The sequence below is a fragment of the Peromyscus leucopus genome, chromosome 5 (genome assembly GCF_004664715.2).
Source record: "Peromyscus leucopus breed LL Stock chromosome 5, UCI_PerLeu_2.1, whole genome shotgun sequence".
NCBI classification, from domain to species: Eukaryota; Metazoa; Chordata; class Mammalia; order Rodentia; family Cricetidae; genus Peromyscus; species Peromyscus leucopus.
The window spans coordinates 49556912-49573333 of NC_051067.1; the positions used below are offsets into that span (position 1 = coordinate 49556912).

The following is a 16422-nucleotide window of genomic DNA, read 5'->3' on the forward strand; positions in this document are numbered from 1 at the left end:
AAAAAGGCCAATCTAAAGCTGGAACACAACACAATTAGCTGCAGAATAGCACAAGACTCTCACTTACGGTGGTGGTTTTCTTTACTCTAATTTGGCTTGTTTGCATTATAAACCAATGTACCTCTCTGCTCTTCAACCCCTTTGTCTTTGTCTTCTGCTTTTGTTCAACTGATCTCCTAGCTTTCATATTTTCTTTCAGTTGTTAGTAATTGTGAAACACTCCATATCACCTTTTATTTTAAGATACCAAAGGATATTTGCAGTTGGAGCATGACTAAATGTTGAAACATTACTAAATGATGAGAGACATTTTTAAGAAGAATTCAGTTTTTGGAAACTTCTCTTTGTTTTGATTATATCAGCCTTTTCATCCTACTTAAAGAGGAATGCATGAAGACCTTATTGGAATCTTGGAAATATAGAGGAAAAAAATCAACACAACTGAGTTCTTTGTTTTGATTCATGGGCTGCAGATTGGTTAGGTGTGGCCTCTGCTACCCCCATGTTGAGGCCACTGAGAAAATGCTTTTTTAGCAGTCTGCTCGTCTTTGCTGTCTTCAGGTTAAACTACCCTCTCATCTTCATTTTTGGGATGTGCTACTTTCTCCCTCAAGGATCAAGGAACAGTTGAAGTTCATTATTATTTCAATTCTCAGCTAAGGAAAAATCATCGAAGAACTGTGTATATCTTTATTTCCTCTTCAGAAGCTTTTGTTTTCCCACCAGCGCAGAAGCTTGAGGGTCTCTTAAAGAAGATGAGTCATGTTGTCAAGAGCTGCAGTTACACAAGAAGGAAACATTCCTGATACCTGTATTTCCATCAAGGCGTGCAGTTGGATCAGGGGTCTGGTTCATGACCCTAGTGGATCTTGAAAAGACACCAGTTTGGTTAGAACAGCAGAAAGCTGATAATTTTGGCAATCAGAATGTTTTGTCTCAAGGAGCATGCAGGCCATGGTGCTGCTTTTGTTCTCTCGTCCTTTGTCACCAGGGAATAGCTAAAGACAAAGCTGCAATGGTGTTTCTGTAAGAGCCTTAGGGAAGGAAATGTAATCTGCAAGGCTCAGGGAACCTAAGATTCTGTGTCTGCATTAAGTGAGTTTTCAAAAACCTTCCTCAAATGCTGGACATGATGGAGCACACCTGGATTCCACGGCTTTCGTGAATGCAGGGAGGAGGATCTCAAGTTCCTGGGATGACTGTGCTATATATTAGAACACTGTCAGAGTGAAAGAGAGAGAGACAGAGACAGACAGATAGAGAGACAGAGGAAGGAAGGAAGGAAGGAAGGAAAGAAGGAAGGAAGGAAGGAAGGAAGGAAGGAAGGAAGGAAGGATAAATAAAAAATATTTTTCAAATTTGCAATTTTCTTAGGAAAGCTCACATGCAGTTTGAAGGAAAAACAATTTCTTTCCATGTAATCCATCTTTCTGTTTTAGTTTTCTAATTTTATTTATTTTATGGCATGATAAAATATCTCAATGAGAAATTAAAATGATACACCTGGACGAAGCTCCCAAGGACAATGTACCAGAAAAAAAAATCCTACACGGATCAGAAGAGCGAGCCCCCAGCTCAGTGGAACCAAGAGAAAATTTGCAACCTTTCTTCATGAAGCAGGAGCCTTTGTTGTTGCTGTTGGTTGGTTTTGGTTTTGTGTGTTTGTTTTGCTTCTTTATCAGTATTTCTCAGTTGCCCAGTTGTTTTCCAATATTTTCTGTTTCTTCCAGAAATATTCATCACTATTGAAATTTAGTTGTCAGATATGAAAATTGAAAATGGTCTTTGTCTAGGGGTTGTGTTTATAAGAGAAGGTGATTTGCTGTCCTGTCAACTCCCTGGTTTCCCTGAGCTCAAGTATCCAGTGTGATTTCCTTGATAAAGATAACAATGGGAGCTTGATTAGGAGGTGTCTGAGCAGGTCTCTGAGCCAATCCACCCACTTTGGGAGCACAAACAGCAGATGGTTGCTTTTATTTTCTTTGTCCTCTTTGTGGCTTTCTGGGGATTATCTTTGTGCTTTTGGTAAATGGATGTTTTTTTCCCCCAACCTCTTGGCCTTTTTGGTTAGTGAAAAGTGGTAGGGGACAGTTCCGCAGAGTGGAACTTCTTGTCTTTGTCTTCCTGAGAGTCTCTTTGGAGATGGAGTTGGTTAGGCTTACATTAAATACAGGTTCCGTTTTCAGCTCTGGCGACAGATGGAAAGCAAAAGAGTGTTGGGTCCAAAAGGAAGAATCAGCTGTTGCTCATGAATTTTAAACCACGATTGAAGAGCAGACAAAAGGGTCTTTTTTTTTTTTTTTCTGTTTTCTCACACCTGTGTTGTAATGACAGTATGGTTTTTGTGTGTCTGTGTGGTTTCGTTTCTGTTGTTTTTGATTTCTCAGGAAGAGGTTTAAACATGAAGGCAACCCTTTCAGGCTAACGTTAGCATGGCTACAGACGAAGCACAGCGGCCTCTTTTATTTTTCTTTCTCTGCTTCCATTTAGGCCTATCACATAATTTAAGGAAAAAATTATCACAGGAGCTCTTAACTAAAGTATGGGAAAAAAAACCAACAAAAACACCTGATCAATTTTGTTTTTGCAGCACGATATTATCAAAGATTTAAGAAACAAATTTGCCAGCCTCGGCGAGAACTCTCTGGTAACAGCATAAATGTCTGTGTTGGTTGCTTTTGATTTGAAGGTTTCTTTTCTTTTTCTTTCCTTCTTTCTTTCTTTTTTTTCATTTGTTTGAGCCCATTTCTCCCCTGCCCCCCTCCTTTTAGTTCACTTTCTTTCTCATACTCTGTAATGAGCAAGCCTTCATTTTTTAAACCTCTTCCATCTTTCAATGTCTATTTTCCGTACTCTGGATGGAAAGTTGACGGCGGCACAGTTGTCATCCTGGCTACTGCTGCGGTGCCTACTGCCCTAGGTCACTTATGTTTTGGCCGTTGTGTTAACGGACATGATACTAATTGAGCGTTTCATGTCCCATTGACTAAGCTTCTCTACCACGCCATTTGATGGACGCGCTGTCACAGGGCTCTATGCAACTTGCACTCTGCAACTTATACTGCTTAGTTCCGTCTCAATTCTCCAGCGAACTGGATTGCTCAAGTGAATGATCATACCAGCCTTGAACTTGCTGTGCCTTTATATTTTCCTCCTGATTTCCTTCTTTATGTTCACAGCGGTAGCTTAAGTGGAAAAGAACAAACACCAGCCATTGCTCTAGCGGCACCATGCAGTCTCTTTTGTTACCTCCTGAGAATACAAAATATAAAGGCACATTGCTTCTCTTATTCTTTGGGGGGCAATCGGGGTGATCTGTATCATAAATCCACGACTCAGTTGAAGCCTACCTTTTTTATCCATATCAGCTTTCAATTTTGCTTAAACTCCAAGACGTCTAAGTTAATGTTCTTTTTGTTTTTGTTTTTCTGTGATTCACTGGTAACTTGCAACTCGAGCCATTTGCTGAGCAGTATCAAGTTATGGCCATGACCTAGGAGATTACCAAAAATACATGACCAACTCTATGCACAGATGTATCAATCGGAACGTGCAAGTTTCAAAGATGAAGTGTGAAACAGGCTTTGGACTGATCAACCAATTAAAATTGAGAAAAAAAATGCATCCTGATAAACCAATACTAAAAGTATATCGGGAAAAATATCAAGGGAAAAAAAACAAACAAAACAAAACCATGAGTTGAATATGTGCCTATCTGTTTGATAACATTGTTGGTGTTGAAATGGTCCATAATGTTGTCATAGAGCCCATACATGAAGAGATAACTAGAAATGTGGTCTGTAGAGAACTACTGTGATGTATGATAGCCACTACATAAATGGTTGGGATTTGTGTTCAGGAAAAAGAAATGGAGAAGCAGAAACTTCTCTACCAGCAAGCCAGACTGCATGACCGTGGGGCAGCGGAGATGGTGCTTCAGACCATCAGTGCCAGCAAAGGTAAGGTTTTTTTCCTCTCCCCTAGGGTCACCATTCAGCACCAGCAAAGAAGAGGTTTATTCATTTTCTAGATACTATACTGAACACAAAGTCTGTGTTCTAATAAAACTTTATTTACGGTGCAGTTAGAAGCTATACTTGGTCCGTGGGCCATAATTTGCTGAATTTTGATAGAAATGTTTAGACATCTTATATGAATCATTTAAAACTAATAAAAGATTGTTCACCTCATTAACCAGTCATTTCAAGATTACTTTCCCACGTTAGTAACATCTTTGTGAAAACTTTTTATAAATTTCTAAATATTATTAAAAAATTGCTAAATTAAATCACATAATAAAATTAACCAGACACAATATATAACTCAGTGAACTTCTGTATAGTTAGAGTATTCATTTGGAACAGAGGTGTGGAGCTTCACACTTTTATACTTTCAATATCAGATATATTTTATGCACTTATCTACCACCAAAAAGTAAAAAATCCTCAATGGAGTTAGAACTAAAGGAACAAATAGTTTCATATCCTCTTTCATAACTCACGTCCATGGGTGGACTTAGAGTGTAGAATATTAAATGATGTCACGAGGTGATCTCAGAAAAAAATCTACATCTTCTCTCTCATATACTGCATGTAGCTAATTTTATAGATTAAAGATTTTATTTTGTACATTATATATAAACAAATGTACATGTGAGCACAGTGTGACATGTAGAAAAGAGAACAAGAAAGAATGAAAAATAAATGTTGAGGAAGAAGTGAATGAAGTAAAGGACATGAGAGAAACACTTTTAATGTTACTTGTACTCAAATGCAAATGGTAATGTGAAAAATGGAAAAAAGTCGTGTTTTTTTAAGTAATGTATATCTTATTAAACTCTATTGCCCCAAGTAGAGGTTAATAATATAGAAACAAGATACAACCAATGATAGACAAATAGTTTTTTGTCATTATCCAATTAGCTTAAAACTGAAAATATACATAAGAGTATATGCATATATTAAGAGTAATGAATGAAAATGACAAAAGTTAAAATATAATACTTTTGAAGGAAGGCAAGACATTTTCCTTCAGGGGAGCTCTAAGTAGCTTGAACTCATTTAAATATTATCTTAATATGGATATATTACAATCTTAATATATATATATATACACACACACACACACACACACACACACACACACACACACACACATAAGCTTGAACCTTAGTACTTCCAGTCTTAGTATTTCAGAGTCAAGTTTTCTTCCCATTCTTTCCTATATCTTCATGTAGTTTCCATTCTTGAATACATTACACAGAATATAATTAAAATATTAGCAGTGGAAGGTTGGTGTAGTTTGATTGCATTCATGCTTTTTGTTACATACGCCGGTCGGCCCTCTTTCCATAACAGAGACTTATGTGGGGCAATAGGGACTTTAAAAGTGTGTTGCAGTTTTTTGTTTGTTTGTTTGTTTGAGATAACATAAGTTAACATCATGAAAGAAATGGAATTCTATTGTTTCTGTGTCTTTAAAAAGGTGAAACTGGACCAATGGTGGCTGCTACTTTGAAACTGGGCATTGCTATTTTAAATGGTGGGAACTCCACAGTACAGCAGGTAACTAACATTGTTGAGCAAGCCACACGATATGATTTTCTATTTGTCTTAAGAACTTCATTAGCACATAGCCCTTGTATGAAGTGCTATGTTTTATATAGACATTTTTATTCAAATACCTCATGTTCTATGACAGTGTTTGCCCTCTCATTGGTCCCTCTTATCCCCTTCCCACTCAAGGTCTTCTTTTCCTCCACATGATCCCTTTGACTTTTAAGTAGCAAAGCAGTACCTTCCCCTAACCCTTGAGTGTGCCCATCATCTCATATATACAGATGCTTCCCAACTAGAAGTGGGGTTTTGTTTGATAAATTCATCACAGGTTGAAACCATGTGTTGAAATGGCATTATTAACTACCCCAGTCCTATGAGATGGCATAGCTCCACTACACAGGATGTAGTTAGAGGCTGAGTTATTTGCCCTCTGGTCCCAGTCCTTTGAAGGCAGAACCATAGTTCTCTGATGCCCCCTAGCATTGTATGAGATTGTCACACTGCACATAGCCATGCTAGGAAAACAATGCAGTGGGACCAGGACCTGTCCTTAGTGAATGAGCTGGTTGTTTGGAACCTGGGGCCTATGCAGGGACACTTTGCTTACTTAGCCTGGGTGAAGGGAGGAGGGTACTGGACCTGCTTTAACTGAATCTACCAGGCTGAGCTGAATCCCCAGGAGAGTCCTTGTCCTGGAGGAGATGGAAATGGGGTTGGGGTGGGGGGTGGGGCAGGAGGAGGGAGGACAGGGGAATCTGTGGCTGATATGTAAAATTAAATTAAATTATAAAAAAATCTCAAATTCAAGGTGTGCATTCTATGTAATGCATATCCCTATTGCAGCATCATAAAGTTTTTTTTTTTTTTTTTTGAAAAATCCAAAATGGAACCATCATGTATAGAGGGATGGGAGATGCACACTTTTTATTTGAAACTCCTCAAACATAATATCCTGTTGCTGGAGAATTTCTCTCTAGCTCCCGCCCCCAAGTCCCACCAGTCCCAGAGCCCACTTACAAAATAAACACACAGATGCTTACATTATTTAAACTGCTTGGCCATTAGATCAGGCCTATCATTGTCTAGCTCTTACTCTTATATTTAGCCCATTTCTATTAATCTTTACTTTGCCACGTGGCTCATGGTTTACCGGTACTTTACATTTTCCTTGTCCTGGAGGAGGCTCCAGGCAGTCTCTCCTCTCCTTCCTTTCTTCCTTCTCCTCTCTGTTAGTCCCGCCTATACTTCCTGTCTGGCTATTGGCCAATCAGGGTTTTATTTATTGACCAATCAGAGTAATTTGACATACAGACCATCCCACAGCAATATCCTTATTAGGGATAGCTGTTTTGTGATGCTATGTAGCAAGCAACTGACGAGACAGATCTAACTATTGCCTTAGCATGTTTTGAATTCATGATTAACCAAAATATTGATTATGGACTCTGAACATCCCCTTTGAGAATAGAGAAGAATTGTTGAATGGGTCACTGGTTCCTGCTTTACTTCAGAATCTGCGACTGAGATGGTAAAAACTGTGGCTCTACCACATCAGCACAAGGTTCCTCCTCCAGCTCTCTGTTGCTGATGCTGCTTATAGAACCAACCTTTGACTCGAACCCTGTGCACAGTATCCACATGAACCTTCAGAGTTATGTGTGCTAGAAATCTGAATGTCTAAATGCTTAGGCAGTGGCAGGAATAAATTACCAGTGTCACTCTCCCAACAGGGTGCTTATGGTTGCTCATGTCTAGCTACAGCCACACCTGCCAGTGTGCATCAACCTCACTCCCAATAGTTATTGTTATGTCATGGGAAAGATGGCAATAGCAGTATTTGTGTGTATAGACTTCTTTTAAGCATTTGTTTGAGAATAGAAAGCATAACTTGATTATTTATTTATACACACTTTATGAGCACATATTTTTTATGTGATGGTGGCTTTCATTATGACATTTGTATACACACACACATATTTTGATCCTATTCAGCCCTGTTACCCTCTCTTGACCCCTCCCATTCCCACTGTTCCTCTTCCTTTTCACAGCTATTCCTCTTCTGCTTTCTTATCTCTTTCTTTTGATGACTCAATGAGTTAATTAGGGTTTTGTTACTCACAGGAACACAGGCAACTTGCCAGCACTTGCACCACCAAAGAAAATGACTTTCCATTCTCCAGCTACCATTAACTACCTAAAGATCCTTACAGAAGGAAGGGCCTCTAGTCCCCTCCATGATGGAATGTTGACTGTCCCAATTTTGTGCAGGGCTTGTGCAGGTAACCATAGCAGCTGAGAGCCAGAGTGTAAGACCACATCATATCCAGGAGATGGTGTTCCACATACTCCACCCATTCCCATGGCGCTTGCATTCTCTCTGCCCCTTCTTTTGTGATGTTCCCTGATGGGGTGAAAGAGATGTCTCACTGAAGGCTGAGTGTCCAAAAGTCACATATTCTCAAGATTTCAAACAGTGATGAGTCACTGCATGTTTCTTTACTTTAAAAGCTTACAGCACATTTGTGCTCAGCAACTATGTGTTTTCTCTGTTTCTGTAGAAGATGCTGGACTACCTGAAGGAGAAGAAGGATGTAGGCTTCTTCCAGAGCCTGGCGGGCCTCATGCAGTCTTGTAGGTGAGGATATGTAGTTGGTCCAGCTTTACACAGTGGCATGATTCAAAGTATTTGTTTTGTATTGCACAACAGTTATTAGACAAACAAGAATGGTTCATGAACAAGGAGTTGGTAGGTGGTGTCTTGTTGCCTGTCCTGTTTGTAGTGTTAGTAATGTCTTAAGTAACACTTTAGTAGGTATTTTCAGAGTCTGTGGGCTTAAATAGGGACCTTTGAGAATGAAATACCTTCTCTGTACTTGAAAATAAGCCTTACAGTTTTGTTTTGTTTTAAGACAAGGTAAAACAGAAAATTCTGTTGGGCATTATTTGGGAACTTTGAAGGCACTTTTAATGGGGGCATTTCTCATTTTGTTTTCATAGTGATCTCTAATTATCTCATTGCAATAGTCATTTTCCATTTTTTACATTGTTTAGAATCATTCAGGGAACATTTGACTGATAAGCTTGATACAAGCTTAATGCAAGCAGTTCCAGTTGCAGAAACACAACCATTTTATTTCTGCACATTTGTTAACAGTAATATTCTCTCTGAGATGAAATCTATGAACCTTGTACTTGACTTTCACATAGATCATTCACTGTGGGCCCTGGGAGATTGGCTGGTCTGCCTCTAGGAAAATGAAAATAGAATGCAGTAGATTGGGAAATGTTTTCAGCAAATACTACCATTTAGTGCACATTTGAAGGTATTTTAGTGTGTAGGCATTTGCCTCCCTAAACGAAGAAACTGACCTGTTTGTCCTGTGAATGTCTTATTCCTTTTAATTGTAGTGTCCTCGACCTGAATGCCTTTGAGAGGCAAAACAAAGCTGAAGGACTTGGGATGGTGACTGAAGAAGGATCAGGTATTGATCACTTCAATAGAAAGGGCCCTTGTCCCTGCTCTTCCTGAGATGTGTTCATTTGCAACTACATTTTCAAGAAGGGAGAGTCAGAAATACTTTTAAATAGATAACATGCTTAGGAGCTCATTTGAAAGTTCACCTCTAAAACCTATATTCCACATTAATCCTGACACTACTGTCAATGCCCCTTCTCCTAGTTGGATAGTTACAAAGAGATAAAATACTAAAAAGAGATAAAGACCTTTGTTGGAGATTTATCTGCAAAATCAAAGTATATGCAAGAAGAGATAATATTTCACTTTCTTTGGCCATTTTAGCAAGCTGCAGGCTCATTTTCTTCCTCCTTAGGACAACCACCCATTCATCTCCTTCAGTTTCTCTCTCACCCTATTCCCTCCTTTTTGGTATAGTTACCATTCTCTCATCTTTTCAAGTCCAGATCTTGTTTGATTAAAAAAAAAACAGAGTTGTTTTTTATATTTAAATAGTTGTAACTACTTTATTTAGACATTTCCCAGAGCTCATGCCATCTAAGAATGTTTCTATCAATAGAAAGATGGCCATGTAATAATGCCCTGAAAGCAGAAGTCATCAGTGGTACCCTGTTCATTTTAGGAATATTTATTAAGAAAAATTATCTTCAACTTTTTTGTTTCAATCTCTTTTGATTCTTTTATGTCTGATTTTAAAACCATTTTAGTGTCTGTGGGGCCCTGCCTGTTTCTCTGCTTCTGTTTGCTGGTCTGACTTAGACTCAGCACAGTGGCAGGTGGCATATTAGATTTTGGAACACTGCATCCTTCCTTGGATTAATTTTATTTCAAAAAGTAAATGTTGTGCCATCTGCCATTTGTAGTTTTTCCTGGCCATTCTGAAATATTTTTGAATGAACTAATCTTTTTATGTCTGTGTATTTTTGTTCTTACTAGTAGCAAAAAGAGCCATTTCTTTCTTACTATCTCCTTTCTTTTGTTACTGGGACATATTGTGACCCTGCTAGGCCCATGTGGCTTCTATGCTATTTAATTTGTGATGTTTTCATAAGTAGGTCCAGCCATCAGGTCCTTTAATCATTTCCTCCTGTCAAAAGGGTCACCAGCACCATTCTAAACCTTCTGATATTTTCTTTCCCCAGGGCCCCATGAGAGAAATGAGGGACATTAGAAACCTTGGGGCACTTTCCTGCCTACCTCTAGCAACTCAGCATCCTGGGTATTTTTTTAGATGTACAATACCAAAAAGCAAATGAATCTTCTGCCTAAAGTCTCACTCCCTGGGTTAGAATTTGAAGGTAATTTAGTTCCCCCTCCACTTATTATAGAATGTTTCAGCCCCTAAACGAGATCCAGTTTTTCAATCTCATACTCTGTTTATATCCATGTCAGGGACTGGGGAGATTGCTCAGTGGTTAAAGTGTTTAGCTTACAAGTGTAAGGACTAGAGTTTGATCTCCTAGAACCCCCCAAAAATACTGGGTGAGCATGGTCGCAAACCTGTAATTCTGTCTTCCAAAGGGAGAGACAGGGGCTCCCCAGAGCAAGCTAGCTAGCAAGACAAGCCATACAGGTGATGCCTGGGTTTGATGGAGAGATCTTGCTTCTGTGAATAAAGTGGAGGTATGATTTCCAACATCAACCTCAGGCTTCCACATACATTTGTACTCATGCACATATGGAAACACACACACACACACACACACACACACACACACACACACACACACACCATACACAGAACAGGAAGTGACAAAAGAAAAGAAAATCAATCATTTCCAACAAAAGGAAGATAGACACACAGGGTGTTTCCTCCTGGGTCACCCAGATGTGAATTAGAAGAGCAGGGGTTTTAGTTCCCAATCAGACATTGATAACAGTGAGGCCATGACAGGGGCCACGTGGGTGTAACAGTTATGTACACCTCTCATGAAGAGGTTGGTTTTGTCTCTGCATTGTTTTTTGTGTCACACACAAATTACCAGGATTAATAAATCACTTTCCTAATCTATTTCCTTACAGTAGTAAATGAAAACCCTACGTTCAACTTCTTTCTCTTTTCCATTTCCTTTTCTTTCAACTACTGTCATGTACCACCTTCCTTTCCTCAGTCATCACTCATGAGCGTGGTAACTATGAAAAGCAGGCGGCTGTTTGTTATTTGCTTTTTGTCTAGGCTACCTATGTGTACATACTCGGTAGTGACTGTTTTGTTCATTTTTTTCCTTTTATTGTCTTTTGATAAGTAGATTATTTAATGTCTATCCTGCATCCTGTCCCTTTGTTTAAACATTTATAAACACAGCTGTGTTCCTTTCTTTTTGTCTTATTTCTGTAAAGTTGAGTAATTATTCATATACAAGATATGAAGGGGCCACAGGATTTAAATAACAATGTTTTAATTGTCCTCTTGTGTTTCTTTCATTTACACAATGGTCCTCAGGGGCCCAGTGTTTGCAACTGCCGTGTGAATGAAGGAGTCCCAGAATGTGTGTGCCCATCCCACTGTGATGTGTCCATCATGAACATACTGTGGCTTTATGACTGTATCACGTGCATGGCAATCTGTGCTACATCAGGAATAGTGACCTATGACTAGCCAGTGACTCTGCCACTGGCCTTCCAACAGGAGGTCCACCAGGTCATTTTTTCTTCCTTTGAAAAATATCACAGATTTAAAAAGTTCTTTGGCATAAAAGTTATTTTCATCCCTGGGACTAAATTAAAAAAAAATAGTGTCTCCATTTTACTCTTCAAAGAGACAATGTTTGTAACCTCTGAAGGACAGTGCAGGAACAAGGGTAGAAAGAGGGGTGGGCTATTTATTTATTTGTTTTTAGTGGAACCTAGTATGTCAAGAAGGCTTTTGAACAAGAAACATATTAGAACACTCCACTGGTTCCTGATCTCTGATAGTACTACTACATCTCCAGCTCTACCTGAAGAATTCTTGTAGTGATGCACTTTGGGTGTGTGCCTGTCATTCCTGTGCTCAGTTCATTAATTTTTTAATATTCTGTAAAAGTGAAGAAAAGTGCACACCTCTTTGGAGAAGGAAAAATTGGTCATCCTTCTGAAAATCCTTCATCCTCCATTCAAGGCTCACATCACACAGGCTTGGCACTGGGGAAACAAACAATGACTTGACTGTATCTGCTCAGCCTGATGCGCTGTTTTCATGAAGTGATGCCTGTTTCTGGTGGTGATAATATGACCGCAGTTATAAAACTCATGAACTCACGTGAATGAAGGTTCTGGTGCCCACAGCTCCTCCAGTAAGGGAAGCTATGGGCCGGATGTTACGGGTGAAGAGACAGATGTATCAGGAAGGTGATCTGACTTGGTAGACATCACACAGCTGTCTGTCAAGGCCAAGGTGGAAATATGGGCATGCTGCTTCATTCCAGTGAGTTTGTGAATTCCATGAGCTGAGCCAATGTTTGCACCTCTTGTGGAAGCATCAAAATCTTTCTTTTCTTTATTTTATTTTGAAATTTTTACTGTTATTGGTGCTATTCCTAATCTGATCAGGAGAATTTCCTTAGGAGCCAGGGGTTAGTTTCAGGTTTGTATATACATATTTGGATGAGTGATGGGCTTTCCTGTTTTCTGACTATAGCTGTTGCCATGTCAGTTTGTATCATCTCCTCTGTTGTTTCTGCTCTCTACTAAATGTCTTCCATTTTGACAAAGACCTCTATGTCCCAGTTAAAAACAAGCAAAACAACAAAAACTAAAATCACACACACACACACACACACACACACACACACACACAAAACCTAAAAACCTTTGGAAACTGTGTTTGGTGGCTGTGTGGTATACTCACTATTGCTCTTTCTGCCTCTCTGTATATTTTATACTCATATAGCTTCTTAAAACTGACATCATGTGAGCTGAGCATAGTGCTGAAGGCATTTCATCTCTGGGGAGGCAGAGGAGTTTGAGACCACTCTGCTCTACATCCTGAGTTTCAGGACAGCCAAGATTACCTAGTGAGACACTGTCTCAGGAAAATCAATCAATCAAACACACACACACACACACACACACACACACACACACAATTCCTATATTAATATTTTCGTCTCATCCTTGGATTTTTAGCTTTTTCTTTCTCAGAACCATTTAACCTCACTATCAAGCCATCAGGAACCTAAAAGTGTAGTTTCTCTTCTTTCAGAGCTCTTCTGGTACACAGTAGAAGAGATTGTGTTTTGTTTTGGTCATTGTGGATGTCATGGGCAAGATAAACCTTTGAAGTTGATCTGATTCTATAGAATTTGTTTGATTAAAAATAAATCCCTTCTAAACATTAACTACAAACACCCCTGCTACCCAATCTCAACTCTATTTAAAAATATTTTACTTTGAAGTTTTAATATTTATTGAGATTGAGGGTGAAGCAACAAAGGTTAATTTTTTAATTAATTAAACAGGATTCTATTAATTTTGAGGATTTGGCTACCTTAACTTTTATTAAAGTTGTTTTTGTATTGCTTCATCTTGCACTAGCTTTCTCTCATTCAAGATTTTCAAATTCCATTCAAAAGTGAGTCTTGGTGTCTTATATATTTTATTCTGCCCCCTTGCTTTTAGGAAAGACTTTGATGTTAGTTTATGGAACCAAATAACTTTTCTTTTGAACCTTTGAAGCACTCAATGGAGTGTCTGAGGGGTGCTGGCTGGTGTCCTAGGCACTGGAGAAGATGATTATGAGAATTCCATGTTATGTAGAGATTTACAAGCATACAACTTCAGAAACAGTCTCTTGGTATGAGTGAATTGACAGGAAATGCCCCCAGCTGGGGTCATGACTTATCATAATAGGGATGAAATCTGGCCTGAAGTGGGAGTCTTTATGGAGAAGGAAGCTGGGTACTCCATGTGGAAGGGGCAACACATAAAAGCTTATTGTGCAGAACAAAAGGTAGGATTGTGGATAACCTGGTCAGATTGAAGAGACAACTTGATTAGTGTAGATAGTTGAAATAGAGTTAATGATGTCAATGTAAAAACCCAAAGTCATACCTCAAAAGGAATAGGAGAGTCTTTATTCTGGAGCCAAGCATGAGAGACCATATCTTAATGTGGTATTATGTAGGTGGAATTTTGTTTGCATCAGGACTGTCAGTCAGCTCTGGCCTGCCAGCCCCTCCCAAATAACCACACAGAGACTTATTAATTATGAAAGCGTGGCCATTAGCTTAAGCTTGCTTTTAGCTAGCCCTTATAACTCAAATTAACTCATTTCTATTCATCTGTGTGCTTCCTCAAGGCTCATTTACCTCATCTATGTACTTTCCATGCTGCTTCTTCCATGCCTGGTGACTCCTCAGACTCTGTCCTTCTTCTCCCCAGAGTTCTCTTGGCCATGAAAATGCTGCATAGCTACTGGCTGTTTAGCTTTTTTATTAAACCAATCACAGTGACATATATTGTAAAGAATATTTCACAGTAACCATTTCAAGAAGTTCTTTGTTTTTTTTTATAGTAACAGAACAAAGGAAGTCATAAATAAAGATATTTAAAATACATTGGTGGAAACATCAAGTAGGTGGGTTATAAAAGGTGAGGAAATCTCTGCTGTAGGCCTTAGCTGTTATCTGGTGCCATTTTGGTTGGATGCCCAGGTCTATTTGTACATTACAAAGGATTTACCTAATAACCATAGGGATGCTAAGTCACCTTAACTAGCTATTTATGGGGCTGAAATAGTCCCAGATAGTTTGGTTCTGGATGGGAAACTTTTCAGCTCTCTACAAATCACAGGAATTCTGATAAGACCTGTCATTTAGCCTTATAGGATATTGAACATGCAGGTCTGCCTTTTTCTGGTAACTTCAGTTTACAATGTGAAACCTTGGAAGATCTTCTCCGTCCTGCCAAGAAATTTCTGTTTCTTTTTAGAGCCATAGCAGATCTTTAAATAAGTGATGTTGTGTGCAGTGTTAGGTGACCCAACTGGGATACAGGTCCTAACATCATTGGTAGAAGAATGTGTCTAGGTTTCCCTGATGTTAAAGCACACAGATTTCTCAGGAAGGCTTTTGTAATAAACAGACCATCAGTCCTCCAAAGACAGTGACCATCATTCATTCCTTCATGGCTGTCAGAGAGCCCTGAGGTATGTCTAATGACAGATTGTAGGGACATCTTCAGAGAGAACATTTTATCATGAAAGGAATACATCTGTTTATCTGGAGAGCATTCTCACTGGGTTGGTGTTTTGGACTTTGAGGCAACGTTGTGGATGAAGGTGATCACTGTCTGTAGGGAAGGAGGTCAGCTAGAATGTGAATGAAAGCAGGAATTTCAGGGAGAAAATGGACCACTGAGATGCAAAGTTCTGACTGTAAGAGAAGCAATCGCCTATAGTTTGGAAAGTGCCTGTAGCTATTTTAATCCACTGGAGTAACAAAATGCTCAGTCAGCCTGCTGTCTTTTTTATTGTCTTGGCTTCTGAAATAGGAACATCTCGTGCACACGATTTCTCACTAACTCAGTTTTAGTGAGTGTGTTCTGTGGAATTTATAGAGTGTTCCAGATACAGCCTACTTAAATATGCTGTTTTAAAAGTCTAGGTTGTTTGACCTGTGGCTTCATTGCTTCAAAGCTTACATTTGTTCCTTGACTTAGGCTTCTATTGCTGTGATTAAACACCATGACCAAAACAAAATGGGGAGGAAAGGGTTTATATAAGCTTACAACTCTCATGTCGTACTCTTTCACTGAGCAAAGTCAGGGCAGGAACTGAAGATAGGAACCTAGACATGAAACTGAAATAGAGGCCATAGAGGAATGCTGCTTACTGGATTATTCCCCCACTACTTGCTCAGCCAGCTTTCCTAAAGCCCCCAACACCACCTGTTCATGAGTAGTACTTCACACAGTGGGCTGTGCCTACCCTTTTCAATCATCAGTCAAGAAAACATACCACAAGCTTGCCATAGACCAGGCTTGTGGGGCAAGTTTTTCAACTATAGCTCCATCTTCCAAAATGACTCTAGCTATATCAAGTTGACATAAATCAAATAACACACTCCTTTTGTGCTTTGCAAATTTCAGAGCAAACCATCTTTATGAGTTTGAGCTAATTCAGTTGCTCAAACACAAAATGAGAAAGTGGGGAGTTTGTTCTTCTCTATAACAAAGTGGGAAATTCAAGGTAAAAGACTGCTTGTATTAATTTCTTTTCCTGTTTGTAGCTGAAGTTTTCTCCAGTCCTGCCCAGCCCCATGGACCCTGCAAATACTTAGAGAATAACCACTCAGAAGCTTATATTAATTAAACTACTTGGCCATTAGCTCAGGCCTACCACTGACTAGCTCTTACACTTAAACTCAGCCCATTTTTGTTAATCTATATGTCGCCACATGTTCTGTGGCT

The 16422-nt window shown here is 39.1% G+C and overlaps 1 protein-coding gene across 1 annotated transcript in view; it reads left to right on the top strand.

Annotated features, from left to right (window-relative positions):
• Ryr2 (ryanodine receptor 2) overlaps positions 1-16422 on the top strand; it is a 593927-nt gene that overhangs the window by 518822 nt on the left and 58683 nt on the right. The window contains 5 exon segments of the mRNA XM_028859656.2: positions 2591-2647; positions 3860-3959; positions 5485-5564; positions 8117-8193; positions 8967-9040. Of these exon segments, the coding sequence (XP_028715489.1) occupies positions 2591-2647; positions 3860-3959; positions 5485-5564; positions 8117-8193; positions 8967-9040 (388 nt within the window).